General features: G+C 49.5%; 1 protein-coding gene across 1 annotated transcript in view; it reads right to left on the bottom strand.

The window, feature by feature from the left end:
- SLC16A2 (solute carrier family 16 member 2) overlaps positions 1-1,687 on the bottom strand; it is a 95,321-nt gene extending 93,634 nt beyond the window's left edge. The window contains exon 1 of the mRNA XM_081847145.1: positions 1,203-1,687. Within this exon, the coding sequence (XP_081703271.1) occupies positions 1,203-1,500 (298 nt within the window). The 5' untranslated portion in view covers positions 1,501-1,687. The remainder of the gene's footprint in view (positions 1-1,202) is intronic.
- Positions 1,688-14,288: the final 12,601 nt, after the last annotated feature.

Genomic DNA, 14,288 nt, shown 5'->3' with positions numbered 1-14,288 from the left:
ATTTGACATGTCAACCAAGAAAGATTATAGGTTCTCCAGGAAGGAACAGTATATTCCAGCTTTCGTCAACCTGGTTCACCCCCGAAATGTTGGACTACAATTCCCATCAGTCCTGACCAGTATGGCTAAGTTCCCATCACTTTTTGGAACCTTGCGGCTGTGCAGGCTATTGCCTGCCACCCTGTTGGCACACGCTGGTCTACGTAATGTACCTAAAATGTTCTCAATGCAAGATGTACAATGAGACTGAGATGGGGTGAGTGCCAGGCTGAGCTTCCAGGACTCCTAGAGTCATTCTAGCATTACACAGTCGCCACATTTTCTCCCTATAGTTTGGCTTCCAAGCTTACCTAGGGGGAGGAGGTGTGTAAAGTACCATCTCCAGATAGAGAATACAAATATGATTTGCAGCTAGGTAGCAAGACTAGAGAATTAATACTGTGATTCCGAAAAATACACTACTTGCATGCAACAGGGTTAATTGGCCTGCACACTAAAGAGGAGGGGAGAGGGAGGTTTTTAAACGTTCAAAATAGGATCAAAATGTGTGTGTGTGTGTGTGTGTGTGTGTGTGTTCCTGTTCTTAATAGGCTGCTGCTAAGGAACCGCGAGGCTCTAAGACTTCCAAGCCGCTCTGATGCTCAGAGAGACCAAAATCGCACATCTCCTCCTCGTGGGTGAATGTACACACTGCCGCTATTATTTACTATCAGGCGCCGGCAGCACGCTCGGCGCTGTACACGTTTCGCTGTTGTTTTTGTTGTCATTGCTCGGGGGATTCAGAGTAGCTTTTGCAACTGTGGGAAGTTTTCAAGCAGCGGGGAGCGGTGGCAGGAAACCGGCACCATAGCTGTCAACTTTCCCCTTTTCTTGCGAGGAATCCTATTCGGAATAAGGGAATTTCCCTTTAAAAAAGGGAAAAGTTGACAGCTATGGCTGAGGCGATGGACTCCACACCGCTACCCTAAACAGGGGTGTTGAGAGGGTGGCCCGCCGATCAAGCTCCCCAGCGGAACTTTTGAAGGAAGCATCCTACCTCCCACCCCCTCCAAAAACCCCACACCTTTTTACTACCATCTACTTCTGGCCCGCCTGCCTAGGCTCCCCTAAATCCAGCAGGCCGGAGTTTCAGCGTTGTTCGTTCCCTCCAGCCGCGCAGTGGTCTCCCCTAACCCTTGCAGCCGCCCCTTACCGACGCTCACCTGTCTTAAACTTCAGCGAGGGGTCTTCGGCGGCCCCGTCGTCCTGCAGCAAGACGTAGAGCATCCCGAAGGAGTTGTGGATACCGAAGATGGAGCCGTTGCACCAGGTGGCAGCCAGGACCACCACCCAGCCGAAGCCTCCTTCGGGGGGCGTGAAGCCCTGCGCCGCGGCCCCCGGAGGGCCCCCTCTGGCCACCACAGCGCCGCCAGCCGCGGCTTCCCCTCCTTCGCCCTCCTCCCCTTCGTCTTCCAGGGCCCCCTTCTCTGACAGCGCTTGCTCCTGACTCCGCAGTGCCATCGCGCCCGCCGGTCGAGCTCCTCGGATCGGCAAGAGGAGGAGGCGCTGGTGCTGGTGCTTTGGCTGCTAACGCTGTAGCTCGCTTGCAAGCCGGTCCCTCACGCCTCCTCCTGCTCCGCTGCCTGCCTCTCCTCCTCGGTCTCCTCCTCTAGCTTCCCCCGTGGTCATCCCGCCGCCGCCGCCGCCGCCGCCTCCTCCTCCTGCTGCCGCAGCGAGAGGGACCCTCCCCCTCCGCGTCCAGCCCAGACAAGCCTCGCCACGCCACGCCCCTCCGCCTTGCCGAGCTGCCTCCCGCCTGGATCAAAACACGCGCGGCTCTGCTTGGAGACGCTCACGGCGGGCGGGGAGGCAGCGCGTCCGGAACTGCTGTCGCCGCCGCCGCCGCCGCAGCCGCCGCCTTGCACGGCCCCGATTCTCCACCGGAAGCTGCCTCGGGGGTGTCACGTCTCCGTCCTACGGGAGGGTGGTAGGCTGTTTGTGCAAAAGGAAGGAGGCCGCGGAGGATGCGAGCGATGGGGTCGCCCCCCACCCGCTCTGCAAAGGTACCGCTCCGGCGGTTGCAATCCGGGCTCAGCCCAGCTGTCAGTCACCCAGAATGTATTGGTGGGCCTTGCCTCTGAATACGAAGGGCATAGGAGTGCAGCACCTGCAGCCGAGGGGTGGGGGTGGGGGTGTTGGGGGCCTTTGTTTTCCTCCCAAGGAAACCGAGGGGGAGAGTAATGGCAGCCCTCGCCCACCAGGAGAAACAACAACTGCGCGCACTTGCAGCTCCTCTGAAGTCATGGTTGGATTTAGGAGGAAAAATTCGAGCGGCCGCGTCTCGGCTGGGGGAAGGCAGGCGATTCAGGGGCTCTGGAATCGCGGCCCCCCCCCCCACTTGTCTAGATGTCCCGTTTCCCCCTGCCCGCAAGGTTGCGGCGTGGTGTGTTCACCGAGGTTTGGCCGACGACGGGAGGCGACAGATTAACCCCGAGATTGGGAGAATCAGGGATAATCCACGCCCCCCCTCCATGGCAGCAGTGGGTTAGGTTGCTAAATGGGTGAAATGGCGTCTAAAATATAGGTCACTTTATTGTACGGTGAAAAATGCTTGCGCGTGTAAAAAAATGTTTCGCCACCACTACTCAGTGTCGTAGTAGTAGAAAACTGGTCTTGAGCGCGTGATCAGACACGTTTGGAAGAATGGAGAGAGTGTAAGTCCCCAAAAGTGAAGGTGAGAAAAGCAATTCCTGTCCTGCCTGTGCGGATGCATGATTCCCCTCCCCCCACGCCGCCGCCCCTCTTCAGCAATGACACACCGGGGAGTAAGCCCCACTGAGCACAGCAGGGCTTACTTCTGAGCAGGTATGGAGAGGATTGCGCTGTTCGGCTTCGCCCCCCGCTGGTCACTAGCACTTACTTACCTGGGAGTAAAACCCATTGAATACAACGGGCCTTCCAAATAAACTTACCCAGTCTACATTAAGCCAGCAGGCTTGGAGCAAGCGAGGATTCCCCACTACCTCCACCCAGGCATCTGCTTGGCACATATTGGGTCCTCCTCATACAACAAAACAAATTTCAAAGAAGGTGGGACATTTTCAAGAGCTGGGTGTCTTATTTTATCTTTTCTTTAAAAAAAAAAGTCTGCTATTGGGTGGGCCCAGTGAAAGAGGAAGGGGAGAAAGATTCAGCAAAATGGCTCCTTCCTACTACCTTCTTTCCTTCCTACACCCCCCCCATCAGTTAACAGGTTGATGCGTTTGAGATGGGGGGGGGGTGTGTTTCGCAAGCAGTGTGCCCACGCGCATTTACTTCCACAGAAGACCATGTGAAGCTCTCGCATTTTGATCCATCATAATAAATTGTTGTTATATTGTTACTGCTTTTATTTTGTTACTGATTGCTCTTGTGAGACAGCTGCAGCATTTCCCCCCACACGCCTGCCTTCAGAAGATCCATAAGGATTGAAATCCTATGGGGCAGCAGCTGCTGCTCCAGACCTCCCTGCCCTGTATGCGAGGGCAGCAACCTGAGTCCTTTTCCCCTCTCCCACCAGCAGCAGATGACATTTGGATAAGGAGGCAGAGCGATCTGAATGCTGCCTCCTTGACTCTCAGGTGTCTGCCAGACTCAGACCCTGAGGAGTGGGAGCCAAGAAGGCTGGCTGGTGGTGCTGTGACTGGGAGAGGATGGGCACCCACCCAGTGGGTGAGGGGAAATCGGGATGGCTGTGCCAAGTGTCTCAGCAGTGAACTCTGGTGGTTTAAGGAAGGGGTTGGGGAGCTATAAATGCAAGACCTCTTACCACGCCAGGAAGAAAATAGCTCCCCTCCCCTTGATTTCTGCTGTGAACCTTTGTTGTTTTTTGCTGCTTCCCCTGCGAAACCCCAAAGTCCTGACAGCCCATTGGAAGCAGCTTTCACTTCCCTCCAGGAAGCCAAGGGGCCATTCAGCCCCTCCCCTTGGGATCAGGGAGTAGTACCTCCCCCCCCCCCAAGGAAAAAGCAAAGAGCACTTCTAGAAAGCTTAGCAAAAGGTAAAATAAAATGGAAGCACAACAACCATTTCACTGCCGACCTCACCTAGAAGAGATGGATTTGAGTGTGAGTGTGTTTGTGTGCCTGAAACATTCTCGGCCTCTTCACTCACTCACAGAGAGAGGTACTCAAAACTGACCTTTCTGCTATGGTTTACAAGAAGGCCTAACCAGCACTATGACATCCGAATGGTGGAAGGGCACCGGTGGCGGGAGGCCTCATTAGGGAAAGTTTAAGAACAGTTTTGGTTTAAGAACGGACTTCCAGAACGGATTACCGTAAGTTCGTAAACTGAGGTATCACTACTGTATATATCTTCCCTTCAATAAATATTCCCTGGGAGACTTACAAGCAAAACAGTGTTAGAAACACAATATATGATAATATATAAAAATCAAGAAGAAGAAGAACAAATAGACCACATAGTTTACAGGCTGGATTCAGCTACCCTTAGGTCAGAATAATCTGTGCTTAATTTAAACTAGGGTTAAACTTCATGCCACTATTAAAATGACCCTTTCTTCGACCCTTTCTTTGATTCAGCAAAGCACTCAAACTTGAAACACCATACATGGCTCTGGTATGCATATCTCAAAAAGAATATGGTAGAGCTGATGAACATCAGAAAAAGGCAACCAGAATTATCAATGGACTGGAGCAAACTCCTCAAGGAAAGGTAACAACTCCTGGTCTTTTTTTTATAGATTAGGAGGGAAATGAATAAGAGAGACATCGCAGAGGATTCGGTAGAGACTGAATCCATCCAGGGAAATGAAGGGCTGCTCTGCCAACCCCATATATGCCCACTTGACTGCTTTGATCAGTGGACTTGGAACTATTACAGATGCCACATAATACCCAATCTGCACTGGTAAGAACTCAAATCTTTTAGTGTAGCAGCACCTACACCCTGGAACTCGCTGCCTATTGACATCAGGCAGGTGTCTTCACTGTGCTCTTTTCTGCACCTGCTAAAAACATTGCTTAGGCAAGCCTGCCCAGGTGTTAGAGATGGATTGAATCTGCTTTTAGTCTATTGTTTTAACTTCAAAAGTCTTTAATTGTTGTTATTTTTTATTACTGATAATTTTATTGTTTTATCTTTTTTGTAAGCCTCTTTAAGGGATGTTGCTTTTAACTCTCTTTTTTTAAAACAAGCGGTGTACAATTTTAATGGAATAAATTACAAATAAACCTGAGTCTGCACTCAGTCACTCGCCACCTGCCTGCCTTCTTAAAACCAGTCCAGTTGAGGTAGGGGAGACACTGTCAGCATCCCGGGTCTGGTCCTGACCGGATGGATACTAGAATCAGCAAGGGATACCCACATGACCTGAAGGTGCTGCTGTGCAATGCCAGGTCAATGATTCATAAGACCACTGTCATCCATGACTTGATCATGGATGGAGGACTTGACCTGGCATGTGTAACAGAGACTTGATTGGATGAAGTAGATGGGCCTGTCCTTGCCGCTGCTTGTCCACCAGGTTTCTCTTACGCACAGCAACCCAGGTCATGTGGGCGGGGACGGGGGGTTGCAGTGATTTTTAGGAAGTCATTAGTTTGCACCGGGCATCCTATTGGGCAATAGGGGCAGTACAGGATTCCTTTTGGTGTACCGACCTCCCCGCTGCACCAAGGATTCCCTGCCCGAACTGCTTCAGGTTGTGGCGGATGTTCTCCTGGAGACACCTAGCTTGGTTGTCCTAGGGGATTTTAACATCCATGCCGACACGACCTTACAAGGGGCAGCTCGGGACTTCGTGGAAAGCATGGCATCCATGGGGCTGTCCCTGAATAAGTTTGGCGCAACTCATAGCCGCGGACATGCCTTGGACCTGGTGTTTACCTCTATGGATGTTGGTGATCTGACACTAAGTAAAAGCAAAACGAAAGAAGTGCCATGGTCAGATCACTTCCTGGTGCAACTGGACTTCTCTGTGACCCATCTCCTCTGCAGGGAGGTGGGACCAATTCGGATGGTCCGCCCCCACCACTTAATGGATCCAAATGGTTTCCAGAGAGTGGTAGGGGATGCTTTATCCCATGTTGATGGCCTTTCAGCTGATTCCCTGGTGGCCCGCTGGAATGTGGAGTTAACCAGGGCTATTGACTGTTTGGCTCCGAAGCGCCCTCTCCGATTGCATGGAGCCCGGACAGCCCCGTGGTTTTCCACGGATCTGAGGGCAATGAAACAATCGTTGAGACGGCTAGAGCGCCGGTGGCGGATAACTCATTCCGAATCTGACCGGACACAGGTTAGAGCTCAACGTCGAGCCTACCAAGTGGCGATAGCGACGGCGAAGAAGAATTTCTTCACCGCCTCTATTGCATCTGCAGAAAACAGCAGCAGGGGACTTTTCAGGTGGTTCACAATTTAGCAGAACCACCTGCAACATCGGCGCCCAGTACGGGCCACATGTTCTCCTGCAATGATTTTGCAAAGTTTTTTGCAGATAAAATCACTCAGATTCGGGAAAAAGTAGACTCCACCGTGGGAGCAGTGCCGGGGCGGGAGAGTGCTAGAGTTCTGTCTAGTCAAGTTGAGTGGGATCAATTCCAATCTGTTACCTCCGATGATGTGGACAGGCTGCTTGGACGAGTGAAACCAACCACCTGTCTCCTGGATCCTTGCCCATCCTGGCTTATAAAAGCTAGCTGGGAAGGACTGGGCGATGGGCTTCGTGGGGTGGTGAATGCTTCCCTCCATGAGGGAGCCTTCCCAGACCTGCTGAAAGAGGCGGTTATTAAACCGCTTCTTAAAAAACCATCTTTAGATGCGGCCACAATGGCCAACTATCGCCCAGTCTCAAATCTTCCATTCTTGGGCAAGGTGATTGAGCGAGCAGTTGCCGAACAACTCCAGGCACGCCTGGAAGAAGCGGACCATTTGGATCCCTTCCAGTCGGGATTCAGGCCTCATCATGGGACTGAAACTGCCTTGGTCGCACTGGTTGATGATCTCCGGCGGGCTAGGGACAAAGGTGAGAGCTGTTTCCTAGTTCTGCTGGATCTCTCAGCGGCGTTTGATACCATCGACCATAACATCCTTCTGGACCGTTTTGAGGGGCTGGGAGCTGGGGGCACTGTCATACAGTGGTTCTGCTCCTTCCTCCTGGGCCGTGTTCAGAAAGTGGTGGGGGGGGGGATGAGTGTTCAGACCCCTGGGCTCTCACTTGTGGGGTGCCTCAGGGTTCTGTCCTCTCCCCCATGCTTTTCAACATTTACATGCAGCCACTGGGAGAGATCATCAGGAGGTTTGGGCTGGGTGTTCATCAGTATGCGGATGATACCCAGCTCTACCTCTCTTTTAAATCAGAACCAGTGAAGGCGGTGAAGGTCCTGTGTGAGTGTCTGGAGGGGGTTGGAGGATGGATGGCGGCTAACAGATTGAGGTTGAATCCTGACAAGACAGAAGTACTGTTTTGGGGGGACAGGAGGCAGGCAGGTGTGGAGGATTCCCTGGTCCTGAATGGGGTAACTGTGCCCCTGAAGGACCAGGTGCGCAGCCTGGGAGTCATTTTGGACTCACAGCTGTCCATGGAGGCACAGGTCAAATCTGTGTCCAGGGCAGCTGTTTACCAGCTCCATCTGGTACGTAGGCTGAGACCCTATCTGCCTGCGGACTGTCTCGCCAGAGTGGTGCATGCTCTGGTTATCTCCCGCTTGGACTACTGCAATGCACTCTATGTGGGGCTACCTTTGAAGGTGACTCGGAAACTACAACTAATCCAGAATGCGGCAGCTAGACTGGTGACGGGGGGCGGCCGCCGAGACCATATAACACCGGTCTTGAAAGACCTACATTGGCTCCCAGTACGTTTCCGAGCACAATTCAAAGTGTTGGTGCTGACCTTTAAAGCCCTAAACGGCCTCGGTCCAGTATACCTGAAGGAGCGTCTCCACCCCCATCATTCTGCCCGGACACTGAGGTCCAGCGCCGAGGGCCTTCTGGCGGTTCCCTCATTGCGAGAAGCAAAGCTACAGGGAACCAGGCAGAGGGCCTTCTCGGTAGTGGCGCCCGCCCTGTGGAACGCCCTTCCAGCAGATGTCAAAGCGATAAACAACTACGTGACATTCAGAAGACATCTTAAGGCAGCCCTGTTCAGGGAAGTTTTTAACGTGTGATATTTTACTGTATTTTTGGTTTCTATGGAAGCCGCCCAGAGTGGCTGGGGAGGCCCAGCCAGATGGGCGGGGTATAAATAATAAATTATTATTATTATTATTATTATTATTATTATTATTATTATTATTATCCCCCGTTTAATATTGTCTCTTCTAGAAGTAAACAGAGGTGGGTGGGGAGGTGGGCTGGAATTAGTTGGCTCCACCCATGATTGGCTCTGCTGGGATCTCTGCCTCTCCCTGCCAGTTTTGCATTGTATGTGGGAAATGGATAGACATTTTTCTCCCTCTGAATGGGAATGGAGGAAGATTCAGTACAAAGAAAAGGAAGGATGTCTTCATGCAGCACATAGTTAAACTATGGAATGCCCTCCCACAAGACATCATGAGATAAAATGGGATTATTCATGCAGGATAAGTTTATCAATGACTACCAGTGTTGGTAGGGATGCGGGTGGCGCTGTGGTCTAAACCACAGAGCCTTGGGCTTGCTGATCAGAAGGTTGGCGGTTCCATGCACAGCTCTGGTTCGCCAGAAGCAGCTTAGTTATGCTGGCCACATGACCCGGAAGCTGTCTGTGGACAAACGCTGGCTCCCTTGGCCTATAGAGAGAGATGAGCGATGCAACCCCAGAGTCGTCTGCGACTGAACCTAATGGTCAGGGGTACCTTTACCTTTACCAATTTTGGTGGCTGTATGCTACCTCCAGGTAGATCTCTGAATTCCAGTTGCTGGGAAATCTGTTACCCTTAAGTCAGACTTGTGGGTTCCCCCCACAGCCATCTGGTTGGCCACAATGCTGGACATGAAAGGCCTTGACTTCTGTCTGATCCAGAAGAATTCTTTCTTTCTTTCTTTCTTTCTTTCTTTCTTTCTTTCTTTCTTTCTTGCTCTTAAGTTCATCTGACTTGGAAATCTGACATCCATTCTGTTTTCCTAAAACACTCTGCCTGGAATTAAAACAACACAAACACTACCAAGAAAGGGAACCCACCCCACGCCCAAAGCTGCAAGCTCTTCTATTGCTCCACCTCCAGAGCTTTGTGATTACACACATTTGTAGGGCTGGACTTAGCTATTGCTTGCTAGATGAACCTATCATTTATTTAGCAAATACAAAGGTTGCACAGTCTGGCCAAAGAACCATTGTCCCAGGGTTGAAGAAAGCATTGCATGCAAGCACAGGCATGTGTAATAAAAAGCAAGGGGTGGGGTCTAATATTAAATGCAAAGCATTGTGGAGAGGAAAGTATTTGAAGTGGAGGGGTAGTGGAAGTACTTAACTCTTTCCCCTTTGCCTACCGCTTTCCCCAACACAGGATTCACAGGTTATGTTTACAAACTGAAATACAAACATCTACCACAAAAAATGCAATGGAAAAATACCCATTTTTACCCAGCATTTAAATGCCACCAGGAAGATGGACATACCTCCTATAGCAGAGGGTTCACAGCCTGGGGGTCTCTGCCATCAACAGGACATGGAGCAAGGCCCTCCATTCAAACCCTGAACTGGTGGGCAGGATGACAAACATCTACCTGGCCCTCAGGACTTTCCCCAAGCCGTGTCCCTTATTAGTTCTTTCCCCATACACACACCCCTGAGCGCTTTTGCCTGGCATCACTGCACTGTGATAATGCCTCCTGCTTGTCTGGATGGCGAGAGATATCTATAGAGTGTTTGCGTGTATGTGTAGAATCCTCTGATTTTTGCATGGCTAGAATACAACCTGTGGCCCCAGGCTAGGTGTCATATCTGTTGCTATAGCCACTTTTGCCTCTGGCCACACCCATCACTGGTATGTGCTCCCTCAGAGGTCTGGACCCCAGGCTGAAAAGGATTCCTCATCTGGATTTAATATATCAAACACCAAACAACACTGAATTGGGCCTGAAAGCCAACAGATAGCCAGTGAATAATAATGCACTGACGTCGCAGTACATGCACCACCTGACCTGCTCTGGTTAAAAGTCTCATAGCTATATTTTGGTGGCCACTACATGGTACTTTTCAGCATTATTCAAAGGCAGTCCTATGTATAAATCTGGGAGCTTTATATAGTGAGAATGGATTATTGCATACCCTCTATTATTGCATACCCTTCCCTCAGGAAGCCTGTTAGCAGGGCTGGTCAAAGATATGTTGGCACCTGGGGCAAACCACAGAACAGGGCCCCCCCACCCACCAGGGACGAAAGGGTGAATGAAGACCTACCTCAGAAACAAGGGCGGCGGGGGAGGGGGAGTGCAGCAGCAGCAGGTAACACTGTCCTTGGAGGCCAGATCTGCTGCCCCTCTGCATCCTTTTGACTGAAGCGGTCGCCTTACCTGCTCTCATGGGTGGGCTAGACCTCACTGTAGGAACAAAAATGTCTTCAAATGTTTCCAAGAAGTCCCAACAGTGAGTGCCTATTGTATCTCAACAGGAATGCAATTAGTAGTAGCAGTAATAGTAATAGTAGTAATATTTATTTATATCCCATCTTATCCCCAGACCAGGACTCCAGATGGCTTACACAGATTAAAACAACACAGAAAAAAATACAAAAAGCTAAAAACATACAAGAACATAAGAAGAGCCTGCTGGATCAGTCCAGTGGCCCATCTAGGCCAGCTTCCTGTTCTCACAGTGGTCAACCAGATGCCCGTCAGAAACTGGCAAGCATGTCCTGGGCACAAGAGCACTCTGCCCTCTTGTAGTTTCCTGCAACTGGTAGTCATAAGCATTGCTGCCTCCAGCCACGGAGGCCGAGCATAGCTATCATGGTTAGTAGCCATTTATAATCTTATACCCTTCATGAATTTGTCCAATCCTCTTTAAAAATCTATCTGAACTAACATTTGCAGGAGTTGAGTCTGAAGAACTAAGACAGGTAGCAGTGACAAGAGATGACATTCTAGGCCTAACAGACAAAATAAAAACTGACAAACCGTTGGGTCCAGATGCCATCTACCCGAAAGCTCTCAATGAACTCAAATGTGAATTTGCCACTCTTCTAACGAAAGTATGTACCATGTCTGTCAGATCAGCCTCCATACCTGAGGACTAGAAAGTAACCAATGTAACGCCAATTTTTAAAAAAGGGATCTAGGAGAGATCCTGGAAATTACAGGCTGGTTAACTTAATGTCTGTCCCCGGAAACCTGCTGGAAAGTATTGTTAAAGATAAAATAAAGATAAAGCACATAGAAGAACAAGACTACTGAGGTAGAGTCAGTATGGCTTCTTCAAGGGAAAGGCCTGTCTCACAAACCTATTGGAATTCTTTCAGCATCTCAGCAAGCAAATAGGTATATGTCAGGCATGTCCAACTTCCAAGAGACTGCGATCTACTCCCACTAAATAAAAACTGGCAGTGATCAACCCATTGTATTGACCAAGGTGGTTGAGCTTTTTGGGGGGAGGAAGACCCAATGTTGTTGACCTTTGGGGGGTTGGGGAGGCGATCTATCGGGATCATGCAATCATCCAGGATCGATCAGGGACGACCCTGATGTATACAGTGGATTCATATTGGGACCGGTCCTTTTAAGCTTATTCATATATGATCTTGAGTCAGAAGTGAGCAGTGAAGTGGCCAGGTTTGCTGATGACACTGAATTGTTCAGGGTTGTTAAATGGAAAGAGATTGCAATGAGTTCCAGAATGACCTCTCCAAACTGGGTGAATTGGCAGTAAAGAGGCAAATGCCATTCACTGTAAACAAGTGTGAAGTGATGCATATTGATACAATAATAATAATAATTTTATGTACACCCTCATGGGATGTATACCCTCATGGGGTTATAGTAGATAACTTGATGAAGATGTCAACCCAGTGTGCAGTGGCTGTGAAAAGGCAAACTCCATGCTTAGGAATCATTAGGAAAGGAATTGAAAATAAAACGACTGGTATCATAATGTTGTTGTACAAATCTATAGTGCAACCATTTTTTGAGTATTGTCTACAGTTCTGGTTGACTCACCTCAAAATGGATATTGTAGACAGTGGGTGGCGCTGTGGTCTAAACCACTGGGCCTAGGGCTTGCCGATCAGAAGGTTGGCGGTTCGAATCCCTGCGACAGGGTGAGCTCCCGCTGTTCGGTCCCAGCTCCTGCCAACCTAGCAGTTCAAAAGCACGTCAAAGTGCAAGTGGATAAATAGGTACCACTCCGGTGGGAAGCTAAATGGTGTTTCCGTGCACTGCTCTGGTTCGCCAGAAGCGGCTTAGTCATGCTGGCCACATGATCCTGCAAAAAACTGTCTGCAGACAAATGTGCTGCAACCCCAGAGTTGTTCGCAACTGGAGTTAACTGTCAGGGGTCCTTTACCTTTACTTTTTTAGACTTGGAAAAGGTTCAGAAAAGGGCCACCACCCTCTCTCATATCACTAGATCTCATGGACATCCAATGAAACTGAAGGTTGGGAGCATGGACAGAGAAAAGAGAGCACTTCATGCAGCACAACTGTGGTACTCGTTGCCACAGGAGCCAATGATGACCACCAACCTAAATAGCTTGAAAAAACAAATTCATGGAGGAGAGGACTTCATGCCTACCAGCCATGAAGGCTATGCTCTAGTTCCACAGTTGGAGGCAGAAATGCTTCCAGATGCCAGTTGTTGGAAACAACGGGAATGCAAAATCTCTTGTGCTCATGTCCTGCTCAGGTCACAGGCATCTTGGCTGGCCACTGTGAGAACAGGATGCTGGACTAGATGTGTTATTCTTATGTTCTTATGTTAAGTTGGTGGCCATCACTGCCCCTGTGGAAAGTAGTTACTACATAATTTAACTATGTAACTTCCTTTTACCTGTCCTGGATTCTTCAGCTATCTTCCAACTTGAAGAAGCCTGCTCTGGGAGGAACTGCTGCACTACTCTGATTAATGCTTTTTATAGGGCAGGGTAGGGGGCACTGGGAATGAGCTTATGGAACCAATGGGGCATTGGCCTGAAAAAGGTTGGGAGTCACTGTACTAACCCATAGCCAGTTCCAAAACTGAAGCTCTCCTGCCTCAGTGTGCTTCCTAGCATGTGGGCTGTTGCTGTCCAGATTGAAAAAAGAGGTGATGAGAGGTACAATAGGCAGAACCACCACCTCATACTCGCTCTGTCTTGCTTGTCTTTCCAAGAGCCTGGGCTGGTTCCCACCCTCACAGCATTTATTGGCAATACTCTCACATAGAAGTGCTGTCTGTGAGAACTGACACTACCTTTGGGAGCTGTTCCATGCTTCTTTGTTTGCTTAATTTATTATAACATTATGTTCTAGGGTTCTACCCTTCCTCATTTTATCCTCATAACAACCATTGGCAGTGGTAGAGTAGGGAGCAGCAGGCTCATTCACCCCTGCCAAGGTTGCTTTTAATTAATCCATTTTAAATTGGGAGGTTTGATTGCAGTTCTGCCACCATCTCATCCAGTGCAAAACATACATCACCTGTGGAGCTCAGCACTCAGACTTTCAGTCCTGCAACTTGATTGCCAATTTAGTAAAACAAACAAATAAACAAACCCCATAGTCACTGAGATTAAGTTATTCTGTCAAGTCCTGGATTCCCTTTAGGTAGCACTTTAAAGCAGTGGTGTAGCGTGGGTTGCCAGTGCTTGGGGGGGTCGCACGGAGGGGTGGGTGGGAGGGACGGAAATGGATGGAGTATGCATGCACATTGAACCGCCCAATGGCATCCACATCACCCTGGAGATTGCAGCTGCAGAGATAAGAAAAGAAGAGACACTCTGGAGAGGTCACTTCCTGGTTCAAATTGAGAAGCCATTTTCAACAGAGCCCAGTGCCAGAAGCACACAGCTGTATTGAGGCAGCACCAGGTGTTGAAATTTTGCACCCCTTAATGATTTTGTGGCCAGGGCAACCGCCCCTGTGCCCCTCCCATGCTGTGCCACTGCTTCAAAGCAAAGCTATTGTGGATAGAACAAGTCAGTGTCAGCAAGGTTAGCCCCAAACTCATAACCTCGTTGATCCCTTTTAAATTATAGGGATTTGTGGGGTGAGGTGACAAATGAAATATATTTGGATCTTTGGTCCAAATAAACAGGTTGCTACTACCTGCTTCATTCCTGTAACTTGCCTTGTGTAACTCTGACTTCAGAACAATGCATCAAAGCATTGATGTCTCTCAAAGGCTATTGTGTCAC

The sequence above is a fragment of the Podarcis erhardii genome, assembly GCF_964252035.2.
Source record: "Podarcis erhardii genome assembly, chromosome: Z".
In the NCBI taxonomy this organism is placed as follows: domain Eukaryota; kingdom Metazoa; phylum Chordata; class Lepidosauria; order Squamata; family Lacertidae; genus Podarcis; species Podarcis erhardii.
This window is presented reverse-complemented; position numbering and strand designations above follow the sequence as displayed.